Source organism: Empidonax traillii, unplaced genomic scaffold, assembly GCF_003031625.1.
Source record: "Empidonax traillii isolate 1590-97213 ecotype Southwest subspecies unplaced genomic scaffold, ASM303162v1 scaffold163:size1593379, whole genome shotgun sequence".
Classification (NCBI taxonomy): Eukaryota; Metazoa; Chordata; class Aves; order Passeriformes; family Tyrannidae; genus Empidonax; species Empidonax traillii.
The window spans coordinates 1145240-1164518 of record NW_020955356.1 but is presented as its reverse complement, the minus strand read 5'-3'; the positions used below and the strand labels follow the sequence as shown (position 1 = coordinate 1164518).

Sequence of the window (19279 nt, the reverse complement as noted above, 5' to 3'; positions counted from 1 at the left end):
GCAGTCACCAATCTTACTCTTACTCTAAACCATAATCCCTCCCTTAGCAAGGACACAGCCTGACACTTTTACTTTTTGTGCTGTGCTTCCTACAGTTCTCCACATCAACTTGAAGGCCAGCACGTTACAGCTCCCATTCAAAACTGAGCCATTCCTCAGCTACAGAGCAAGTCAAATGCACACTGACACGGGCACTACTTTTGCACCTCCTGGTTTTCAAAGGTGTACAAAGAACTGCAATTAATGGTGTCAGATGCTGCCTGATGCAGCCTTAACCCTGCATTAACTATTCTCAAACAATTTACTTTCCCTTTTTAAGCTGAGGCAATAAATCTTCTCAAATCAAACTACCTAACCACAGACTGATTACCTGCAGGTCTTATCAGTCCATTTTACCCAGACCCAATGAAAGGCTAAGGGAACTAATAACAGTATGTTTTTACAACTACCACACAAGGAAGGTGCTAAGAGACAAACCAAATTAGTGCCTTGCTGACAGGAAGCTTGAGAGGGAGCTAAACGTGGCAAACTATCTGGGAGAAACATTCTGGCCAGATAGGCAAGGCATGGAAGTCAGGTCAGATAAGTACATGCTGCTTCCAAATCCATTAGATGATGCACTCAGTGCTCACAGCTGAAAACTTTACAGATACGGTACTGCAGGTATTGCTTGGAAGAGGTGGCACAAGGGAAAAGGTGAGAGAGCAGAGTGATGGCCTTGTTACACTGTAGAGAACAATCTTAAGACACAAATCCATATAAAAACTAGTTTACTATTCACTGAACAATGTAGCTGAACCAGCAACAACCAAGGTTTTCAGGCACAGGTGCCTCCTGGAAACAGCTCTCCAAAGCACCCAGCCTTCTGCTGCCTTCCTCCTGATCCAGTTGCAGCCCTGTGGGCTGGCACAAAGCACACTGGCATGGAAGCACTGAGCCCAGAAGCACACAGATAACCTCATGCTTCACTCTGTGACCTTGCCTAAGTGGAGTTACTCTGTATCAGTCAGCTCAACTTCAATTCCTGGAAAACTACAGGAACAAATAATGAACTTTGAAGAAACTACAGAAATAATGGTAAACATCAGTATTTCTCAAGAACTAGTGATGTCAGATCATTCTGACAACCTGCAGCACAAGAGATGCTAGAATGGAGAAGCCAGTACTGATTGTCATTTAGTTCCGACATTATCTCAGTTTCCAACAAGCTAGAGAAATGGCACCTAGAATATAATATATGCTGGGGGTGGAACTGGACAGAAAAAAACCCCAAAAACCGAAAAAGAGCACTTATTTTTGGCTTACAGTGGTTGTCAAAAGATGTATCAAACACAGTTTTGCAGGGTTTTGTCCTCAGTCTGGTATTATTTGGTATTTTAGTATCTCTAATAGTAATCTGGATGATGAAATAGGGTATTTGTTAAATCTACAGACAAAACAAAGTTGGAAGGATGATAAGGGCTCAAAATTATCTTGACAAAGAAAGAAATGGTCTGGAAAAACAGAATGCTATTTACCAGGCAAAAATACATGGATCTATACAGAAAAGCTGACTACTGAACCACACAAACACAGGAAGAACAGCTGTCCAGGCAGCAACTGCAGAACTGGATCTGGGGTTTGTAATATTTTAGAAGGTGAGTATGAATCAGTATCATGGTGCTGCAAAGCCATAACATTTATAAATTACACCAATAATTGCACAGGAATTTATGAATAGGACTAAAATCCAGAAGACAGAAAACAATTTGCTCATCTTACTCAGGATGAGGATGGCCTCAAGCTGGAGAATCGGACAGTTTTAGGTCCTGTATTTCAAAATACTGGTAGAAAGAGGCCATAGAAGTTCAATCAAGCCCAGTGAGTGTCTTAAGAAATAAGACTACAGAGGAAAGCCTGAAGCTTTTTTAGTTCAGTGGAAGGAGGACTGTGAAAGTAAAAGGTCTTAAGTATGCCTTAAATACATATGACTTTTGGGACCATGGTTAATAGGGTAAGAAACAATGAACTTAAGTTGCAGTAAGAAGGATTCAGATCAGATGTAAAGAAACAAGAAACAGCAAGAAAAAGAATGCACTTCAGAAAAATGCTTAGAGAGGTTCTTTATTTGAATATAAATATATATATATGCGATGTGTTGATAAAGATGTAGGGGCAGGTAATTTTTATTTTGGTCATGGGAAGCACCAGATCACCTCCAGCTGTGCCTGTTGCAGTCCTCTGAGCCTATAATCTTATATAGGCATGATTAAGATCAAAGAGGATGGAAAATAAATCAGAATTCTATTTAGATAGGCTAGAGCTCACAGCATTTCAAGATTCAAGTCCTTCTACCTGCATTCTACAAAACTTAAGAACTGAGGCCTTTTCACAGATAGCAGCTGAACATTGATATGTTTTGCAAACCCATTTCATGTTGTCAAAAGATGTGAACATTTAACACTTGTAAACCAGTACTTATCCACATTTAGAAACATACACTGCTTCAACAGAATAAACCTGAGAGCAACAAGTAAATAATTAGCACACAAGATACACATGTTACTGTCAAAATGTAATGAAAGGTGTGTTACATTTCTAAATTATAAATTTAGATTATTTGATATATGAAAAGTTGGTGCGATTTTAATATATTAAACCATTCTAAGTACCAAAACCTTCACAATCTTAAAACAAAACAAAAAGCTAAAGAATGCCCCATAACCAAATACTTCCCTCCCAGAGAAATTAGAGAAGTTTTATGTTTTTGATCACAGTAGTATCCAAATCTCCTAAAAACATCTGATTGCTCTTGCTCCTTCTCTGACCTTTAGCTGAAAGAGAGTTTATTATATTTTTTTATATATTTTCTTCAAGTGAGGAGTCTGCCTGCTACTAAGATTGCCCCATGGGATATAAACAAAGGATATCGACTTACATCTAAAGGGATGTTTTGTAAAAAATATTTTTTGTTTGGAATTACTATATTTCTTCAGAATACTGTCCTAGAAACTCAAAGAGTAGTTCATTTCCTCTCCATTATTTTATTTGGCAATTTCCTGTAGCAAGGAAAAGTTGGCTTCATTTCACATGGGGCCAAAATTAACACAGCTGTTCAAAAACTTTCACCTTGTGGTCACTGCATGAAATTCATCTCAGGTGAACAGCAAAGTCTTAAAACCACCTGATGGCTGTTGAGAGGCCTTGGGATGTAGAAATCTCCATAAATTCCCTAGTGGTGCACACATGCACAAAGAAAATACTACAGCTGGTCCTCCTTGTCTATGCTGGAGAGAATTCTATGAATTTAAGTATTTTAGACATAATAATCATATTTGTATCAGGGACTTCTAAAGAATTTAAAAGACTTTTTCTGAAGATAGACAATACAGATTGCATTTAAACTGGTGTTATTAGTGCAGGCTGGTCCTGAAACCACCACTGTAGAGTTGATTCCACAAAAAGGACAAACAGATGAGCAATGGATGAGAGGGACAGAGACACAAATGTTTATCTGTGCTCAGGTCAAGGGGATGTAGCCAAGTGAGACTAGAATGGCGACAGCACAGGCCACTCAAGTCACAGCAAACTGTGATTTGCTTATTACACACCTTGATCCCAGAAACATCACATGATTCATTCAACTTCCCTAGTTCATGTGTGAGGCTCACTGCTTTGTTAAAATGATATGTTCCTTGCTAAGTTACCTGTACTGTTCCAATTGGCCCACAGGAAGCCAGCTAAAGCAACAAATCTCAACTTTGTACCCTTCACATCCAAGGATGTACCCTTTGGAGTATATCAGTATAAAAGAAGCCAAGTATTTTTACTGTAGGTATCCTAGAGATGTGTAATACTTCATTTTTTTGAGTACTGGAGAGTATACTAGAGACTTAGAATCAACGTTGTATGATCAACTGTAAAAATGTCCCTTTGAAGGGAGTGACAGCACTTTGGCTGTTGTGACCTGGCTTAATGGTTGATGAACATGCAGAGTGCAGACACTGCTTTAACTCTGCAAAGATATAAATTGTAGACATCGTAAAAAAAACCCACAACAAAACACCCCACTAGAAGTGCATGAAGAGCAGAACGTGAACCCCTTCTTGGTCGCAGAAACTACATGGGCTAATTTGTTGCCAGCAGAGATGCAAGATGAGATTTGGTCAGGAATTCAGAGGGCTGCACCCTTCATTCCCTTTACATAAGCAATAAAGAGGCTTTGAAATGTTTGAAAATGTTTTGTTCTTCCATGCAAACGGAAAGCACCCTGTAGATGCCTATTAAGTAAAGTCTTCCCACATCTTGGCAAGTATGTGATTTCAAGAAAAATATTTGCAAATGGATAACCCAATTCAAGTAGAAGTCAAAGACCACCTTTGAAAGAAACTGATGTGGCTATAAAAAGATTGCATTTAGGAAGGACAGTGTAAAATGGTTCTGTTATCAAAACTTTGTACATCCCCATATTTCTTTGCTGCTCTTCATGTAAAAAATAAAGGTGATAAGCAGAGAAGTGAATGCCCATGAGGCCTAGGACCAAGGCAGAGTCCGTGAAAAGAACTGTTCCTGACTCTTGGGCAAACTCAAAACAGGCCATTCAGCAATCTCACTGCCAAAGGACAGGGATATTGGAGTATCCACAAGTGTGAAAGCAAATGACAAAAACAGTTGCCATGTGAATCTTTAGTGAGATCATCAGGAAGCCTGGCATCTTTTATTAATATGGAAATGCTTCTATATCTTTCCCAAGGCACAGCTATCATGGCAGATTTCAAAGTCAGAACCTATGCACCTGGCAAATGGAAAAAGATGAAAGTTGTGAAGATGCTTAAAATTCTTTTTTTTTTTTTTTTTTTTTTTTGAATGCTGGCCAACAACCTTCTAATGAGATTAACAGTTCAGCATCCAGATTGTGAGGATAACACTATGAAGACCAATACATAATATTTGATTGTCACTGAGCGTATGTGATCAGAAACAACAGTGATGGGATTCAGAATCACACGTCTTCCATCTGTCAGAATGGGACAATGTATACAATTTCACCTCATTTCAGCTTCTGAATACTTCGGGGGATTGGAAGAGCTTTACAGGAGCTTTGAGCTTCACAAATGGAAACCTAGCACTATTCAGCTCGGGGATTTTTCTGCACAGGAACGTAAATATTAACAACAACCTACATAGGTGAACTAGATGGGCTTACCATACTTTGAAATATCAGTCAGGAGCATTTATTCACCTTCTAATCTGTACTGCAAGGCTCCAAACCACTTATCTAAAAACAAGGCAGTCTAAACAAAAAGAAGTTCCTAGTCTGAACAGTTATGAAAGTGCCATCTAAACACAAAGGAAGCATAGAAGGGTTTTATCTGCCTGGTTATGAAGATAACATCCCAGTAAGAGTTCATAACATGAGCTATGTGCAACATAATGAAAACTGAGGAAACCCTCCACTCAACTAATTTTTCCCTCAGATATCCTGAAGACGTCACTGAAGCAATGGGATCAACTTCATCTCTCCGTTACTTCAGCCAGCTCCAAGAAGCAGATGCAGCCCTAGCATAATTCAAAGAGCTCAAAGCTAAAAGAAAAAGCAGACATTTCATTTCTGGTAGCAATCATCACATTTCAGCACAAGAAGGAGGGAAATGAAAAAGTAAGAATATATACTTCATTGTATATTTTTGTGAGTATACATATATACAATATCTATCTATTTCCTTTCCCAGGCAGCAAGAGCCTTTGTGCACTCTCAAGGTGGACATCTCTGGGGGCAAAAATATATTTAATCCTGTACAGTGGATATATGAATTTGCCTGATACAGCAGAAAATTATAAAATCTGCTACAGGATTTGCCTGAGTTCAGGACTCCAAGAATGGTATTATTACATTCAAGGACTCAAATAACAAAAAGGAAAACAATTTCAGTTCATTGCTCACAAACTCTGCAGAGCTCAAAAAATATATGATCTAAGGTGACTTAACTGACTTAATGTTTGGGAGTTTTCTTCAACTTCTGATCTGTAATTTGAGTCAACTCCACAAAATGTTTGTTCATCTAACCCGAGTCGCAGAATAAACCACAACTTGTGTCATGGAAAAAGTAATTGTTGAATGTTTAGAACAGCACTTGCTGTATTAGTAAATGGAAATTCTATCTGCCAATGAAACAGCACTAAAACAAGACCCCCAGTCTGCAGTCTAGAGACAGAGGTGATCTGCTGCAGGCCTTACAATATGTTTGTCCAGCATATGCACTAGAGAAGTTTACACAAAACTTCAACATCCAGCATAGGCAGAGTAGCATCTTTCATTAAACTCACTGTACAAAAACAAGTTAATAAAAACAGGAGTCTCTCAAGAGAAAAAACAGGCTCAGTCAAGACACTGAAAGCAAGGGCCAGAGGAGGAAAGAATGGTGGGACTCTACCCAAGCCCTGCCAAGACGCCAGAACAAAGGGCTGTTTCCTGCTAAAACAATCTGTGTTTGCCAGACTTTATTGTTAGAACTCCATTATGGAAATGAATAGGACCCGTTTCACGCCTCAAAGATCCTTCATTTCTGTCTACAATGGGGGCTCTCTCCTGTGCAGCTACAACAGTGGTCAAAATCCACTAGAGACAAGGCATTAAGCAAGGCAGATTACGAGAAGTCTCTCCACTATTGGAAGGTCTAATAAATCTGTGTGGAAATCTGAGCTCTCTCAAACCCAGTGAAAACCCAAGAAATGCATATTCTCACTCTATACTAACTTGCCTTCAGCTCTGAAAATGATACAAAAGCTAATGATTTCATTCTGGCACAAAAAAAAATATTCCATCGCTTTATCTGAAAGATAAATTGGTTTCCCTAGAGGATTAAACAGAAATTATTTAGTGATTAGAGTAAAAACAAATGACTGATTAGGAAAGACTTCCATTTCAACCTGAATAGGAGACATTAGACGTTTAATCAAAAGACTAGAACATGTTGATTTCAGAATAACCGAGGTAAGTAAATAACTTTTAGTATCTAGGCTCAATAACAATAGTTAGAAATGTTAAAATTCAGAAAAATAGGAAATAAAATAAAAAAAGGCAACAATTTCTACATATGAATTCAGATAGAGGATATCTGCACTTGGAAAGCATTTCTCAAATCACTTGGATCTTCCCTAAAGGTCCTGTAGATTCCAATATGCTGCACCACCCCATATGGGACACCAGGAATCATCATGGGTCTTTGCTGTCTAACAGGTATTTGCATTTCCAGCTTTTTTAACTCAGTCAAAAGCACTTTGCTACTTCCAACCTTCATGCTCTCTGGAAGAAAGAGATGCAACACAGGGGATTGTCACAATCATAAATTCAGGGCAAGCACTTAAAAATCTGCCTGTTCATCCATCAATTTCAGTATACAACTGTCTGGACAGACATTCTGAAGTTGACCTGCTGCAGTAACCTCTGTGTGTGTGCAGCTTGTTACATTCACCTGGGGACTCATTTCATTAATGGTTAACAAAGTGCCCCCCATGTGACAGCAACAAATTCAAGATGGGAACATGGATACTTTTAAATTGTTTGCATCTCATTCATAACAGATCTGAATGATACTAAAAACTGAGCTCTCCCACTGTAGTTTTAACTACAATCTTTGAAATCCCTAAGGATTAGGGTCTGGTAATTTCAGTTACTTCCGTTCTCTGGAGCCCATATGGTAACTATAGCTAAAAATTTTGAAGATTTAATTTGCAATCTGGGAAAAACGGTTTTAATGGTCTTCTCCAAAACAACCCTTCAATCTGCCTTTTTCACAGCCATCTTTGTTAAAAAATATGAAACATGACCAGTCATTAACATGACTAGCACAGTAACAATGGAGCGATCAGGTGGCCTGAATACCAACAGAACAATACTTCTTCAAAAAAAGTAAATCAAATTTCATCAGACCCAGACAATCTGAAGATCTCAAAGTACTGACAATACTGGCCAGAATCACTGAGGTTCACAGAGGCCAAGTAAAGTATCAGAAGTCCAAAAAAGGAAAAATGTCACTCCTGTCTTCAAAAATTCAAGAAAAGAGGAGCAGTCTGCGAGGTAGTCTGCTTAGCATCAATACTCAGTGAATAAACCCCTTTTTTTGCAATTCCCTAGAAGATAACTAAAAGAAAATAACGGCAAATGTGGATTTGTTAGGAGCAAAGCACACCGCATTAGTCTAACTTTGGCCTTGAGACCCATTAGGCTGCCACAGTAGGGTAAGATGCCCTAAAGGTCTCAGGATTTTAGTACCACGCTTGATCACGAGTTGTAAAGCAAGCTAGAGAAACTACACAGAGGGATCCATATGTGATATTTTCTAAAGATATTAACTCAGGCAAAGAAACAGGTACATTCCTAAATGAACTGCTATGATTACCAACATGTTGGTTAAGATTCCTTGGATTTCAAGGTTGTGTACTTGCAGCGGTACCTGACTAAATGTTCACCAGAGGTGTTTTCTGTGCAACACTCACCAAAAGGTAGAAAAAACATTATTGGAACTGTGGGACTCAAACCAATTTTCTCTTTGTATGACCCAAACAGTGCCTGCTAGAGTCAGTGTGATGAGTTTCATTAGGGCAAATCCTACTTCCAGAGCCAGAAAAAAAAGAAATAACCAAATACTAGCATCAAAGAGGAAAGGATTTCGTGTTAAAAAATACCAACCCTTGCAGCTGGAAGATGCAATTCTGTACCACTTGAAGCTAAAAGAGAATCCACTTTCTCATGCATCACTCCCGTGAAAGTCGACAAGAGATGAAGGTGGTAGAACATCAAAACGTGCAGCTTAGCAATAACAATACAGCCACTGTAACAGATCATGTGTGAATGAATGCCAGGGAAGGCTTTCCTATCAAAGAGGAAAGAGCAGGGTAGGACAAAAGATAGCAAAATGAGAATTCTTGTTCTCTTTAAAAGATAATCTCAGGAAGAAAAGCATACAGGTACTAGAGTATTCTTGCAGTAACTGTAACAGTGATAACTACTTCGATATTAGAAAAGAAAAATTATGCCAAAGACTCCTGCATTCTTGAAGGCAAATAACATCTAAAAGTAGGCCTTCAGCTGGGAGTCTGGAAAGCCATTTAGTGATGCATGAGACTCTATAATCAAAAGCAAGACCTTGCCATTCTTCTACCTCATGTTTGCTGACAGGACTAAACCTAATCCATGTTCTGTCAGGATATACAACAACAACTGACTGACCGACCTTAAGAGTAAATTTTCTTACTGACAGCTTATGCCTTCGTTGGTTTTCTCATAATTTTATCAGTAATTCCCTGGAATACCTGTTAGTTGCCATTTTTAAGAGTGTCTTACCAAAAAAATAGACTTGCTGAAATTACTTTCTATAACCCTGGCTTAGAGACCACTGAAGAACAGTAAATCAGGGAATTTGAAAATAAACTCTTAAAAGTCAAGACATCCCAAATGTAATTAATCTCTCCAACAAAATGTTACTTTCTTCTTAACCACATATATTATGCCTACAAATTCTAGCTGTGTTCCAGAAATATGTACAACAAAAATCATAGAGCAACTTTTCCACACCATGATAAATCCAGCATAATAATGAATGTGCACTGCAGTAAAACAAAGCTGAAACCACATAAATGATAGCTTCTAGCAACTGTGACTGCATTATCAAATCCTTAAACATCAAAACTATCAGAGTGCCAGTACTTGGCCAGCACTCGCCTACTGTGTAAGCTTGAAGGCAAACACTTTTCGAGCTTGAAATTTGAACTCATTAGCACACAGAAAATATATGATCTGTTCCAAGCTGTCTGCCATAATAGTTGAACTACTCTGGAGTCCAATCTGGAAACAGGAACAGCAAAATAAAGAAGACAGGTTTTTTCCTTCAATTCTTTCAAAGATTCACTGAAGAACCACTTCAATTCCAGTGCAGTTCTCTCCATAGAGATGTAAGAGGGCACTGAAAGTGAGAGAGAAAACTGACTGAATCCCACAACATATTGGACTTGCGAGTTTAAAAATAGAGGAGCAACTAAATTACTACTGTTACAAGAGGGTGGGTGATAGGAAGCTACATAACCAAGACTAACTTGGGGTTTCTTGTTTTTTTAAATGAAAACATTTAAAGAACAACAGGAAGGAAGGACATTCTCAGACCTATTATATCTAAACAGTCATCAGGTGATAAAGCACCTACACCTTGATCTGACAGGTAACTCAGAGGTGTCAAAGCAGTGCACGTCAGAGTGGATATTAAGATATAACAGAACCATATTTACTCAGAGTAGAGTTCTCTATTATGCAAGATAAACCAGAATCCTTTGGCAGAGGGATGAACACAGAGGAGGGCATCTGCTAGGATATCGAATGGATCAGAAAGAGAAACCATGAGCATCTGAAAAGATAAGCATATACAAGTCCTTTCAGTATTTTTCAAGGAACTTTGAGTTCTAAAAATAATGAGTGGTTTGAGACATCTTTGTAAGAACTATTCAAATAGTAAGTGTTAGAAACCTAGGAAGATTTAGGTACTTGTAAGTGAAATGAAATCAAAGCACCTCCAGAAATGGAGACACTCAACAAGCTTATTGAGTATGCCATGTCAAGATTCTTTATAACTTCTACATGGTTAAACTTCAACATAGTCTTATACATAAATAAATTCTGAAACAAAAACTATAAGCAGAAACACTACCTCTGCCTCACACTAACAACTAGTAGGAAGCACACAGTTACTATGTAAAATATCAGTTATGGAAGTTTTGTAACAGGTTCTCCCTCTTTTGCTTTCACTCTGCCTCGATAGAAAGGGCAGAATCAAGGTCATCTGCATGGTATTTATTATGTTTTAATGAGTAATTGAAATATGCCTGGATTTTTTAATTCTAATTTAAAAAATCCTAATTCAGAAATAGTCTTGTAACTTGTAGTTTACCCAGGTTCACCACTATATACACCAACTTTTTGTGTATTAGTGTGTGTTGATGTGCTCAGAATACCAATTCAGTGGCTGAGAGTAACAGAATCCAGTTGCTGTGAGGCCACAAACAGCGTGGATAACACCAAGAAACTGAAAGATGAATTTGATCTTTTACTTATCCTATTTCTTCTCACAAGCAACATGAGACACATCTACCCTGACAACCATTCTAGATAAAATGTTCCATTATAGAAACATAGCATACCATTCAGGATTTAGATGATATAAGAACACAAGCAAGATTTTCATGAGAAAGCAAATTGCCCAGCTAATGGAAACAAACATTCACTAAAATGATGCAATATTAGTGTTATCAAATTGTTTTAATTCATCATTCTTCCACCCATTTTAAAAACAAGGCTGTAAGCTACACGAAAAATTTAGATTTGTAAGGCACACCATTCATAGACATAAAAATTTATGACGGAGGCTGCCTACAAACACATGGTCACTGAATGTATACCTGACTTGGCTACTGAGGGTTATCTTTGCAAACACAATCAACGCAATCAGTTGCTCTTTTATTTCAGTTTTGTAATAGAATGGGAGGGAGGGAGGAAGTGAAGGCTCCTTATGGTTACACTGAAAATCCCAAATGTGTTAAGGGAATGTAACCACTATACACTGAAGCTATGTAAGTACCAAGGCGGGGGTGGGGGTGGTGGTGACATACATCCATTCAAACACCTATGCGATTTTGTGGTTTTTTTTCCTGCTAGAGGAGACAAGAGTTCTTAGCCTGCAGGTGCATTTAATATCGGGAGGTGATACTCTAGAGAAGAACCAAAGGCCAACGCTGAAATCGCGGTGCCTCAGCCCTTGAACAACCACCGGGACGGCGGCACTTGCCGGTTCAGCCCTCCCCCTCTCCCGCACCTCGCGTGCCCCAAGCAATAAAAGCCCCCGCGGCTGGGAAGAGCCATGGAAAGCAGCTGGAAAGGGGGAACGACGGGAAGAACGGGGCAGGCAGCGCGCGGCCCGCCCAGCCCCGCCCCGCGCATGCGCGGAGCCGCTCGCCGCACGGGGGCGGGATGTCGGCTGGGCCGGCCGCGCCTCAACCGCAGCGCTCATCCCACGCCGCGGAGACCGGGAAGGGACGGGGGACGCGCCCCAGGCCGGTTACCTGGCCGAGGGTCCCGCGGTGCAGGGCCCGGATCACGCCACTCGGTGTCGCCATGGCAAAGGCGGGGAGGAAGGGGCGGGGGGAAGGGAAGCACGGCGGGAGCACGGCGGGATCAGCGCCTGCCCCGCAGCGCGGAGGGCGCAGGCGCGGTCACCGGGAAGGGGCGGTGCTGGCACCGCACGGTCCTGTCGGGTATGCCGGGACGGACCGGCCAGGCCGGGTGTGCTAATGGTGCCGGGGCATCGCTTCGTGGTTTTTCACGGGTCTTGTCACATCTGCAGGCTGCCCTTGAAACGGCCCCTCTTAGCAGTGTGTCCGCTCCCGAGGGCTCCTTGCTCCCTTCGGCTCGCCTGGCCGTGCCCGCTGCAGCTCTTCCACGGAGAGATCCGCAGCCTGCCCTTCTTACTCGTCAAACTAGCTAAAGTCAACTCCCACAGAAAACCCCGAAAAGATGCTCTCTTCCCGCAATCCGCCCTACTCTGTCCCAAAAGCCAAGGCAGGAGAAGCTCTCTTCGTCCAGCATCCCTGACACGGCACGTCCCCAAACGCGGTCTTTGTGCCCGTGTCGCTTCCAATGGACAAGCTCACAGAACCAAAGCAAGTAACACCACAGTTGTTAAACGAGGTTTGACATGCTTCTGAAGAAGTTGTTCATCAACTCTTCATGTAGGCTCTTTCGGAATGGGTGCCAGTTAGTTTCTGCCCAGTTTAATTCCCAGGCTGGGAAGACACAAAACGCTTGTTTACCAGTGGTCAGGTGATGTGAACTGCAGCTCACCTGCAGGTCTGGAAACATCTGGGGCAATGTCTGTGGGAATCTGCTGCTGCAGGGTCTGGGGAGACAAACTGGGAAAGAAGGATCAGTGAAGGAGGTGCACAGGTCTGTTAGCAGTGGCACTGTGTGTCGTACTGGTGATTATTTCCAGTAGCCCATTGAAACACCGTCACTGAGGATATTATCATGGAATGTTCCTAACTCTAAAATCTGGTAGCAATTTTAATAGCTAAACCCACTGTAAATTTACATAACTGTTTTTTTATTTTCACTTTGATGCATTGGCTAGTAACAATTTTTTGTTTTTATTTTAAAACCCTGTATGTGCAGTGCTTAGTACATAGGAGTACATTTATTCCTCCAGACTCTACTACAATACAAATTGTAAAAAATATACTTTGCACAGTCCATAAGAACTTTAGCTCAAACCCAGAAATTGTACATATAATTTTTTCATTTGTGTCATCACTATAGATATTGTTTATAATTTGAGCTAAAGACTTCTTTGTGTGATGTTCACCTTTGTCTGACATTTTTATTCAGTCTTTCAGCAAAAATATGTCAGCCATTTTTTGAGAACATAACTAAGCAAAAATCACATGAAGCTGCTCGAATTGTAGAAAACATCATGGGAAAAGCTGAAAAATTGAAAAGCCCAGTTGATATTTTTTGAGATTTTCCAGTCCTAAGACCAGAAAATTATTGGACAAGAGCATATGGCTACTTCATTAATATGAGACTGAAGGTGTGATCAGAGTGGAGCATCAGGCAACAACTCTGATGGTGGGAGGGATGGACAGATCCTAGCCTCTGTCTCACAACTAAAACTGTTTTCTTTTGGAGACTAATTGGAGCAGGTAGAGCTGTCTTAAACTAATTCTGTGAAGAGGGAAATGCTGGAGACAAATGGAATATAAACCTATCTTCAAAAAGTTGCTCAAAGAAAATTGAGGTAATATGATAAGGAAATGTTAAGACAATTTGTCAGTTGCAAATAATATTAAAAAAATCTCTTTCCCCATATGTTTGCCAAGGAGACAGCTTTCAGCATCTAATAACTATAAATATTATAATGCTGTTATAAGTCAGTAAGTCAGATATTGGTTTGAGGCAAAAAGATAAAGAAAAAAGCTATGTGGAATTCAGACTAAAGAATGAAGATATAGTTAACACTGCTTAAGAAGTATTAGTAGTAATTTTCAAAGCCATTAGAATTTGAGTTAGTAAATGGAACATTAAAAGGTGATATTTTTTAGACTTTTGGAATACCTTGATTTAGTACCACAGAGCATTCTAATTAAACATACAGGAGAAGCACACATTAAATGACTAAGGGGTGATTAGCTGACAGGTCTTCAAAAGTACTTGTTACAGTAGAGTTCTATGGTGACTTATGCTTTGCCCTACTCAGTACTGTTGCCAATTATCTGGAAATAAATACTGAATAATTTATGTTGAAGTGTGCCCTTGATGCAAATATTGACAGACTTCTTAATAATGCTAAAAACATCATGATCACACAGATAGTATGAGTGTATTAAAACAAAGCATGTTTTAAAATCAGGTTGAAACTGAAGTAAACACTTGAATTAAAGTTGAATTTTTTTCTTTAACTGGATCTGACCCTGAGTTATTACTTTAAAGTCTTTGTTAAACCCAAACTGATGCTGAACAACAACACCAGCAAAAATCAATAAAATATTTACAATTCCTCTTCAACACAGGAAGAGCCCACTGCTGTGACAGAAATCTAACAGGGGCAGAAGAATAAGCGTGGTGTAGGCCGAGAAGGAGAGTGGTGTGAATGTGCAGGGTGGGTGAGAAGAGGTTGGCTTGAGAATCCCAGAGAAGATGAGACAGCTTGTATCCTGAGACATGGCAAAATTAGGGAAGAAGAAATATTTACTGCTAATATTTATTGTCCTCTGAAATCTCCTGCTGCTGCCAAAACACTTCTGACCTTCTCATGTAGATGCTTTCCCCCTGTTCGTATTACCCCAATGCACACTGAGAACTCACTCAAGACTATTTAGATGTGAGGAATTTGCTCCACAGTCCAAATTAGGAAAATGCCAGTTGACAGTTGAACATGAACCAGGACTCCAGTCAGAATTTCACTAGTGCAATTCTCTGTTATTAGCACTGCCAAACTGACTGTTGACTTAGAAACAGGAGTTCTAGACCGTATCTTTCAGACCAATGTGTGTCCCCTGGGACACAGCGATTCTGCAAAAGACCTAGAGTTTGTGTGGGACAAGCAGCTCTATTTGCTGGTGCAGTCCTGTAGCTGAAATGGTCAATTAAACAATTTTTTCATAATGGGATACCGGTCAGAAAATACTAAGTCCTCTTTGGGTTTCTGTGCATAAAAAAGATATTGAAAAATCAAGGAAAATACTACAGACATTAGCTGTAAAATTATTTTTAAAAGGACTTAGGCCTATGCTCAATCAAGTGATTAGTGAAGATGCAGGAAGTGCTAGAAGTGGAACAGAGAGTCTGATTTTCTCCAGGTAGAAATACCTCTAGCTGGGCTAGAGCCCACAAACTTTTATTTTCATGAAGCCTTGAAACAGCCTAAAATATTAGAACCTATGTCTGTTAATTTATCATGTAAGATCTATGTTTTATGCTTAATCTATTTGTGTTTTATCTCCCATCTTTGAAATAGAGTAACAAGTATTCAAGTCAGCATTGTCAAAACAATTTCACTAATACTCTTGAATCATTCACATTACCTGATAAAAGTAACAAAGAAAAATGTGGAAGGAAACCAGTAATTTTTCCATTCAATGAAGGGATTATGACAAAAAATCCTATGGTAAGAAAGATTTGGACACCATTTTGAAAAGTCAACAATACTCAGAGGAGCAAAACCTTTCCAGAAAAAATAGTATGCTAAGATATAGCTACAGTCAGTATCATAATATTTATACAGAAGAGAGGGAAATTAATTAAATCACATAACAGAGTTGATGCTGTTATTTCTCATTTTCTGAGTTTTTGATCACGTTTTTTAATGTAGCTGGCAGGAGGGGTAATTATAACTACAATTATTTTTATTGTTTGCTACAGCATTGCTCAGATACTGTCTAAAATAGGATACCTTTGTGCTGTGCATTGCTCAAGCATGCACCAGGTGACAGCCACTGCTCCAAATAGCTCATAGTCTAAAAGACAAAGTGGACACAGATTGAAGAGTGTATGACACATAGCATGATAAATGAATTTGCAGAAATGGAGATGTAAATATTGTGGGTACTGTTGTTTTTTAAGTGAAGGGTGATATTCGCAAGGTACGACCTGAATGGAAGAGTAAGGAAAGGGGATTTAGGTAAACTGGAGGAGTCAGAGAAGGAAGACCAGGTAGGTTGTGACCTAAAGAACAGAGTAAGAGGAGAAGTTTGAATAGGCAACCAAGAAGCACAGGAGAGAGTCAAGTCAAACCCTTCACACTGTCATACATAAAAAACTTTACTTGAGATGTGTAGGTTGCCATAATTTAAAAGCACATCTTTGAAATTCTTCAGAGCCTAGAGGTTAGCAGCAAGAGTGGCTGAAGAGGGTGAATCAGTCACTCTTACCTGTTTCATTTTGCATTTTACACATGCTATGGAAGAATCTTTGGCCATTTTTGTACATCTGTTTGTTCAGTGAAGCTTTAGCAGGGTAGTCACTTGGAAGCATTGAAGATCTGGCAGAGAATTTGAAGAAGTATTGTATTGTCTTTTGTATGCTGAAACTGTTGATAGTATTATAGCATTGCAGAGAGCTATATCCTGTGAAGTTCATGCAAAAACACTGTATTGGTAGCCACTGAGAAATAAAAACACCTAGAATTTTCTGAAATCTGTAAACCTTTTCTCCCTATAATATGTTGGGAAAAAGAAATCTTTCCTACATGTTCTTTTGTATTATCATCAGTTACGGTGACTGTGTTCTTTACATTCATTTTGAATCTGTGTTTCCTGTCATGAGCAGATTAAAAACAGAAGAGAGTGGAGTGAAAGTTTTCTATTGCAAACATCTGTGTCTCAAAAAGGATTGTATTTCCATGTCCTGGAACATCAAGGGGAAAAGCTTGCCCTCCCCAGACACACACCTTTGGTTTGCAGCAATAAGGAGTTTATAGACAAGGTTGCTTTACTACAGTAAGTAGAAGACCCAATTCTGCTATTATTTCCAATGGATTATTCAGCCTGGATGTCTAAGGAGACTTTCATAGAATCATTTCGATTATTGTTCCCAGTAGAGAGTTATCTTATTCTATATCTCTAAAATGCTTAACATATTTTTGTGTGTAACCTAAGTAATGCTTTCAACAATTTCTGTCTTTTGTATCCGAAACTGCATTTTAAATGCAAATACTGCTGTCCAGATAAGTGTTCTGAGGGACTGTCATTAGAAATGGTGAATGAACATACTTACGATATGTAAGTCAAATTAAATCCACAGGCAGAAAAAAATTATGTCAACAGACTTCACAAAGAAAAAAATTAGTGTTCATGTTTTATCCATATCTGTCTGCTTTTAAAGAACAAAAGAGTAGAAAAGAAGAGAGAAGTTGTTGTAAGAAGCACTGGGAGCCAGATATATAGCACTTTCTCATACTTTCTGTTATTCTTACAGGAATTTCGCCCTGCAAGCAAGGAAATCTACCTCCTACATGAATGCCCTCCTTTTGAAACTTCAATATACTAATATGCATCAATGAAAATATCATCCAAAATATATTTCACTGGATTCATGTACTCTGTCACCCCGTTTAACCACAGATCGTTTGTTTGCAAAACTAGAACAAATTTGGGAAAGCTTGATACAATCATCATCTGGGCTGGTTCTTCAGTCATAATCATCTTGGGCTCCAAGGAGACTTGCTGGTATGCAACAGTGATTACTCCTTTGTGAAGTGAAAGCACATCTCCAAATAAGAGTTTTATTTTGGGCAAAATTATTAGTGAGGATTATCTTCTCTCTTCTAATAATTTCCCTCATCTGCCAAAGCTCCTTCATGTATACCCAGCTGATGGTGATATTTCCATACCTCTGAACATATTAAAAACTCTCAAGGCTGCAAATATTATGACTAGAATTAATAGAAAAAAAATGAAGAAAACATAAAACTTTAGTTTTAAGACAAGCTTGGCAAACTTAAGAAATTGCTTGTTACGAAAAATCTCATAAGCAAACAGATCTGGAAAAGCTTAGGAATATGTAGGAACTCACACAGTCTGAACCTGTACTTTGTAACTCTGGTTGTTCAGTTTAGCAAGAGAACCTCACAGTTTCCTGTTTACAAGGTCAGTTAGCATAAAATCTCTCTCACTTTCTTGAGAGCATATATTACAGTGTGAACATTTGTCTGTGACTTACCTGCTTGTCCAAGGTACTCAAAAGAGACTCTACAAAAAATAATTCAGTGAATCTTTCATCCTAGTTATTGTAATAAGGATCCTTAAGATATGAGAGTAGGGTACAGAAAGATCTGCTTGCCCAATTCACATTTAAATCAGGAGTCACACGAAAAGTCATTGATGCAAACCCTTTGATTTATTTTTATAAATTGTTCTAGTTTCTATAAAATATACCCTATTTCTGACCTAAATTGATCTGATTTTACTTTCCAGTTTTAGATTGTGTAACCTCATTGCCTTTTAAGCTAAAACACATTTTACTTTAAGAAATCTTCTCTCCTTATAAACTGATTCCCTCCCCCAAAAAAAGTATCGTAAAATAGGCTTTGCATATCCTAAATTACAAGTTTAATTCCTTAATCTTTTCAGTTTTTCAAGCTCTTCTGTTCAGGATAAGCAACAAAATGTGCCTCATTACAATTGATATTCTCATTGTCATTCATCTGCTTTTACTCAACCCTTTGCTAAAATTAAAATAGAAGTGTTACTGAGAAAGTTTGCAGATGATGCACAGATTGATAGAACAATAAATAGCATTTATATATTTGAGAATAGTGTTAGCTGCTGCATCACACTTAGAGCTCACATTCCTTCTATCTGAGCTCTATCAGTTTCTATGTCAGTGGTTTCCACAGTCCCCTGACTTGTAAGGGTAACAGGTTTTTTTGTTTCCAGGTGTGTGACCTTCCCCACTTATGTGTGTTGAGAGTCATTGCTTGAATGAGTTCCCCTTCCTACCAAACAACCCAGCTGTGTATAACCGTGTGTTTCTCAATACTGTTTATCATTCCACCAAGCTGTGAATCATCTGCAAACTTTACTAGCAGTGCTTTCCTATTCTCTTCCTTGTGGTTAATAAAATGCTAATTGTTAAAATGAGATTAGTGGCTTAGCACCTGTTGAACTGGTAGTGGTTTAATATCCGGTTAATGTACAGTTCAATATACACTTCACCGATTATTCTGTGTTCATTTAAAAAATAAGACTATCATGAAGCATCAAA

The 19279-nt window shown here is 38.9% G+C and overlaps 1 protein-coding gene across 2 annotated transcripts in view; it reads right to left on the bottom strand.

The window, feature by feature from the left end:
• WARS2 (tryptophanyl tRNA synthetase 2, mitochondrial) overlaps positions 1 to 12200 on the bottom strand; it is a 41024-nt gene extending 28824 nt beyond the window's left edge. The window contains exons 1-2 of one of the 2 annotated variants that reach the window (XM_027885261.1): positions 12088 to 12162; positions 8672 to 8742 (exon numbers count right to left, since the gene is read on the bottom strand). In XM_027885261.1, coding sequence (XP_027741062.1) covers positions 8672 to 8737 — 66 coding nt within the window. In that variant the 5' untranslated portion in view covers positions 8738 to 8742; positions 12088 to 12162. Of the gene's footprint in view, positions 1 to 8671; positions 8743 to 12087 lie in introns of both variants that reach the window. The other variant, XM_027885262.1, reaches the window with a different exon arrangement.
• Positions 12201 to 19279: the final 7079 nt, after the last annotated feature.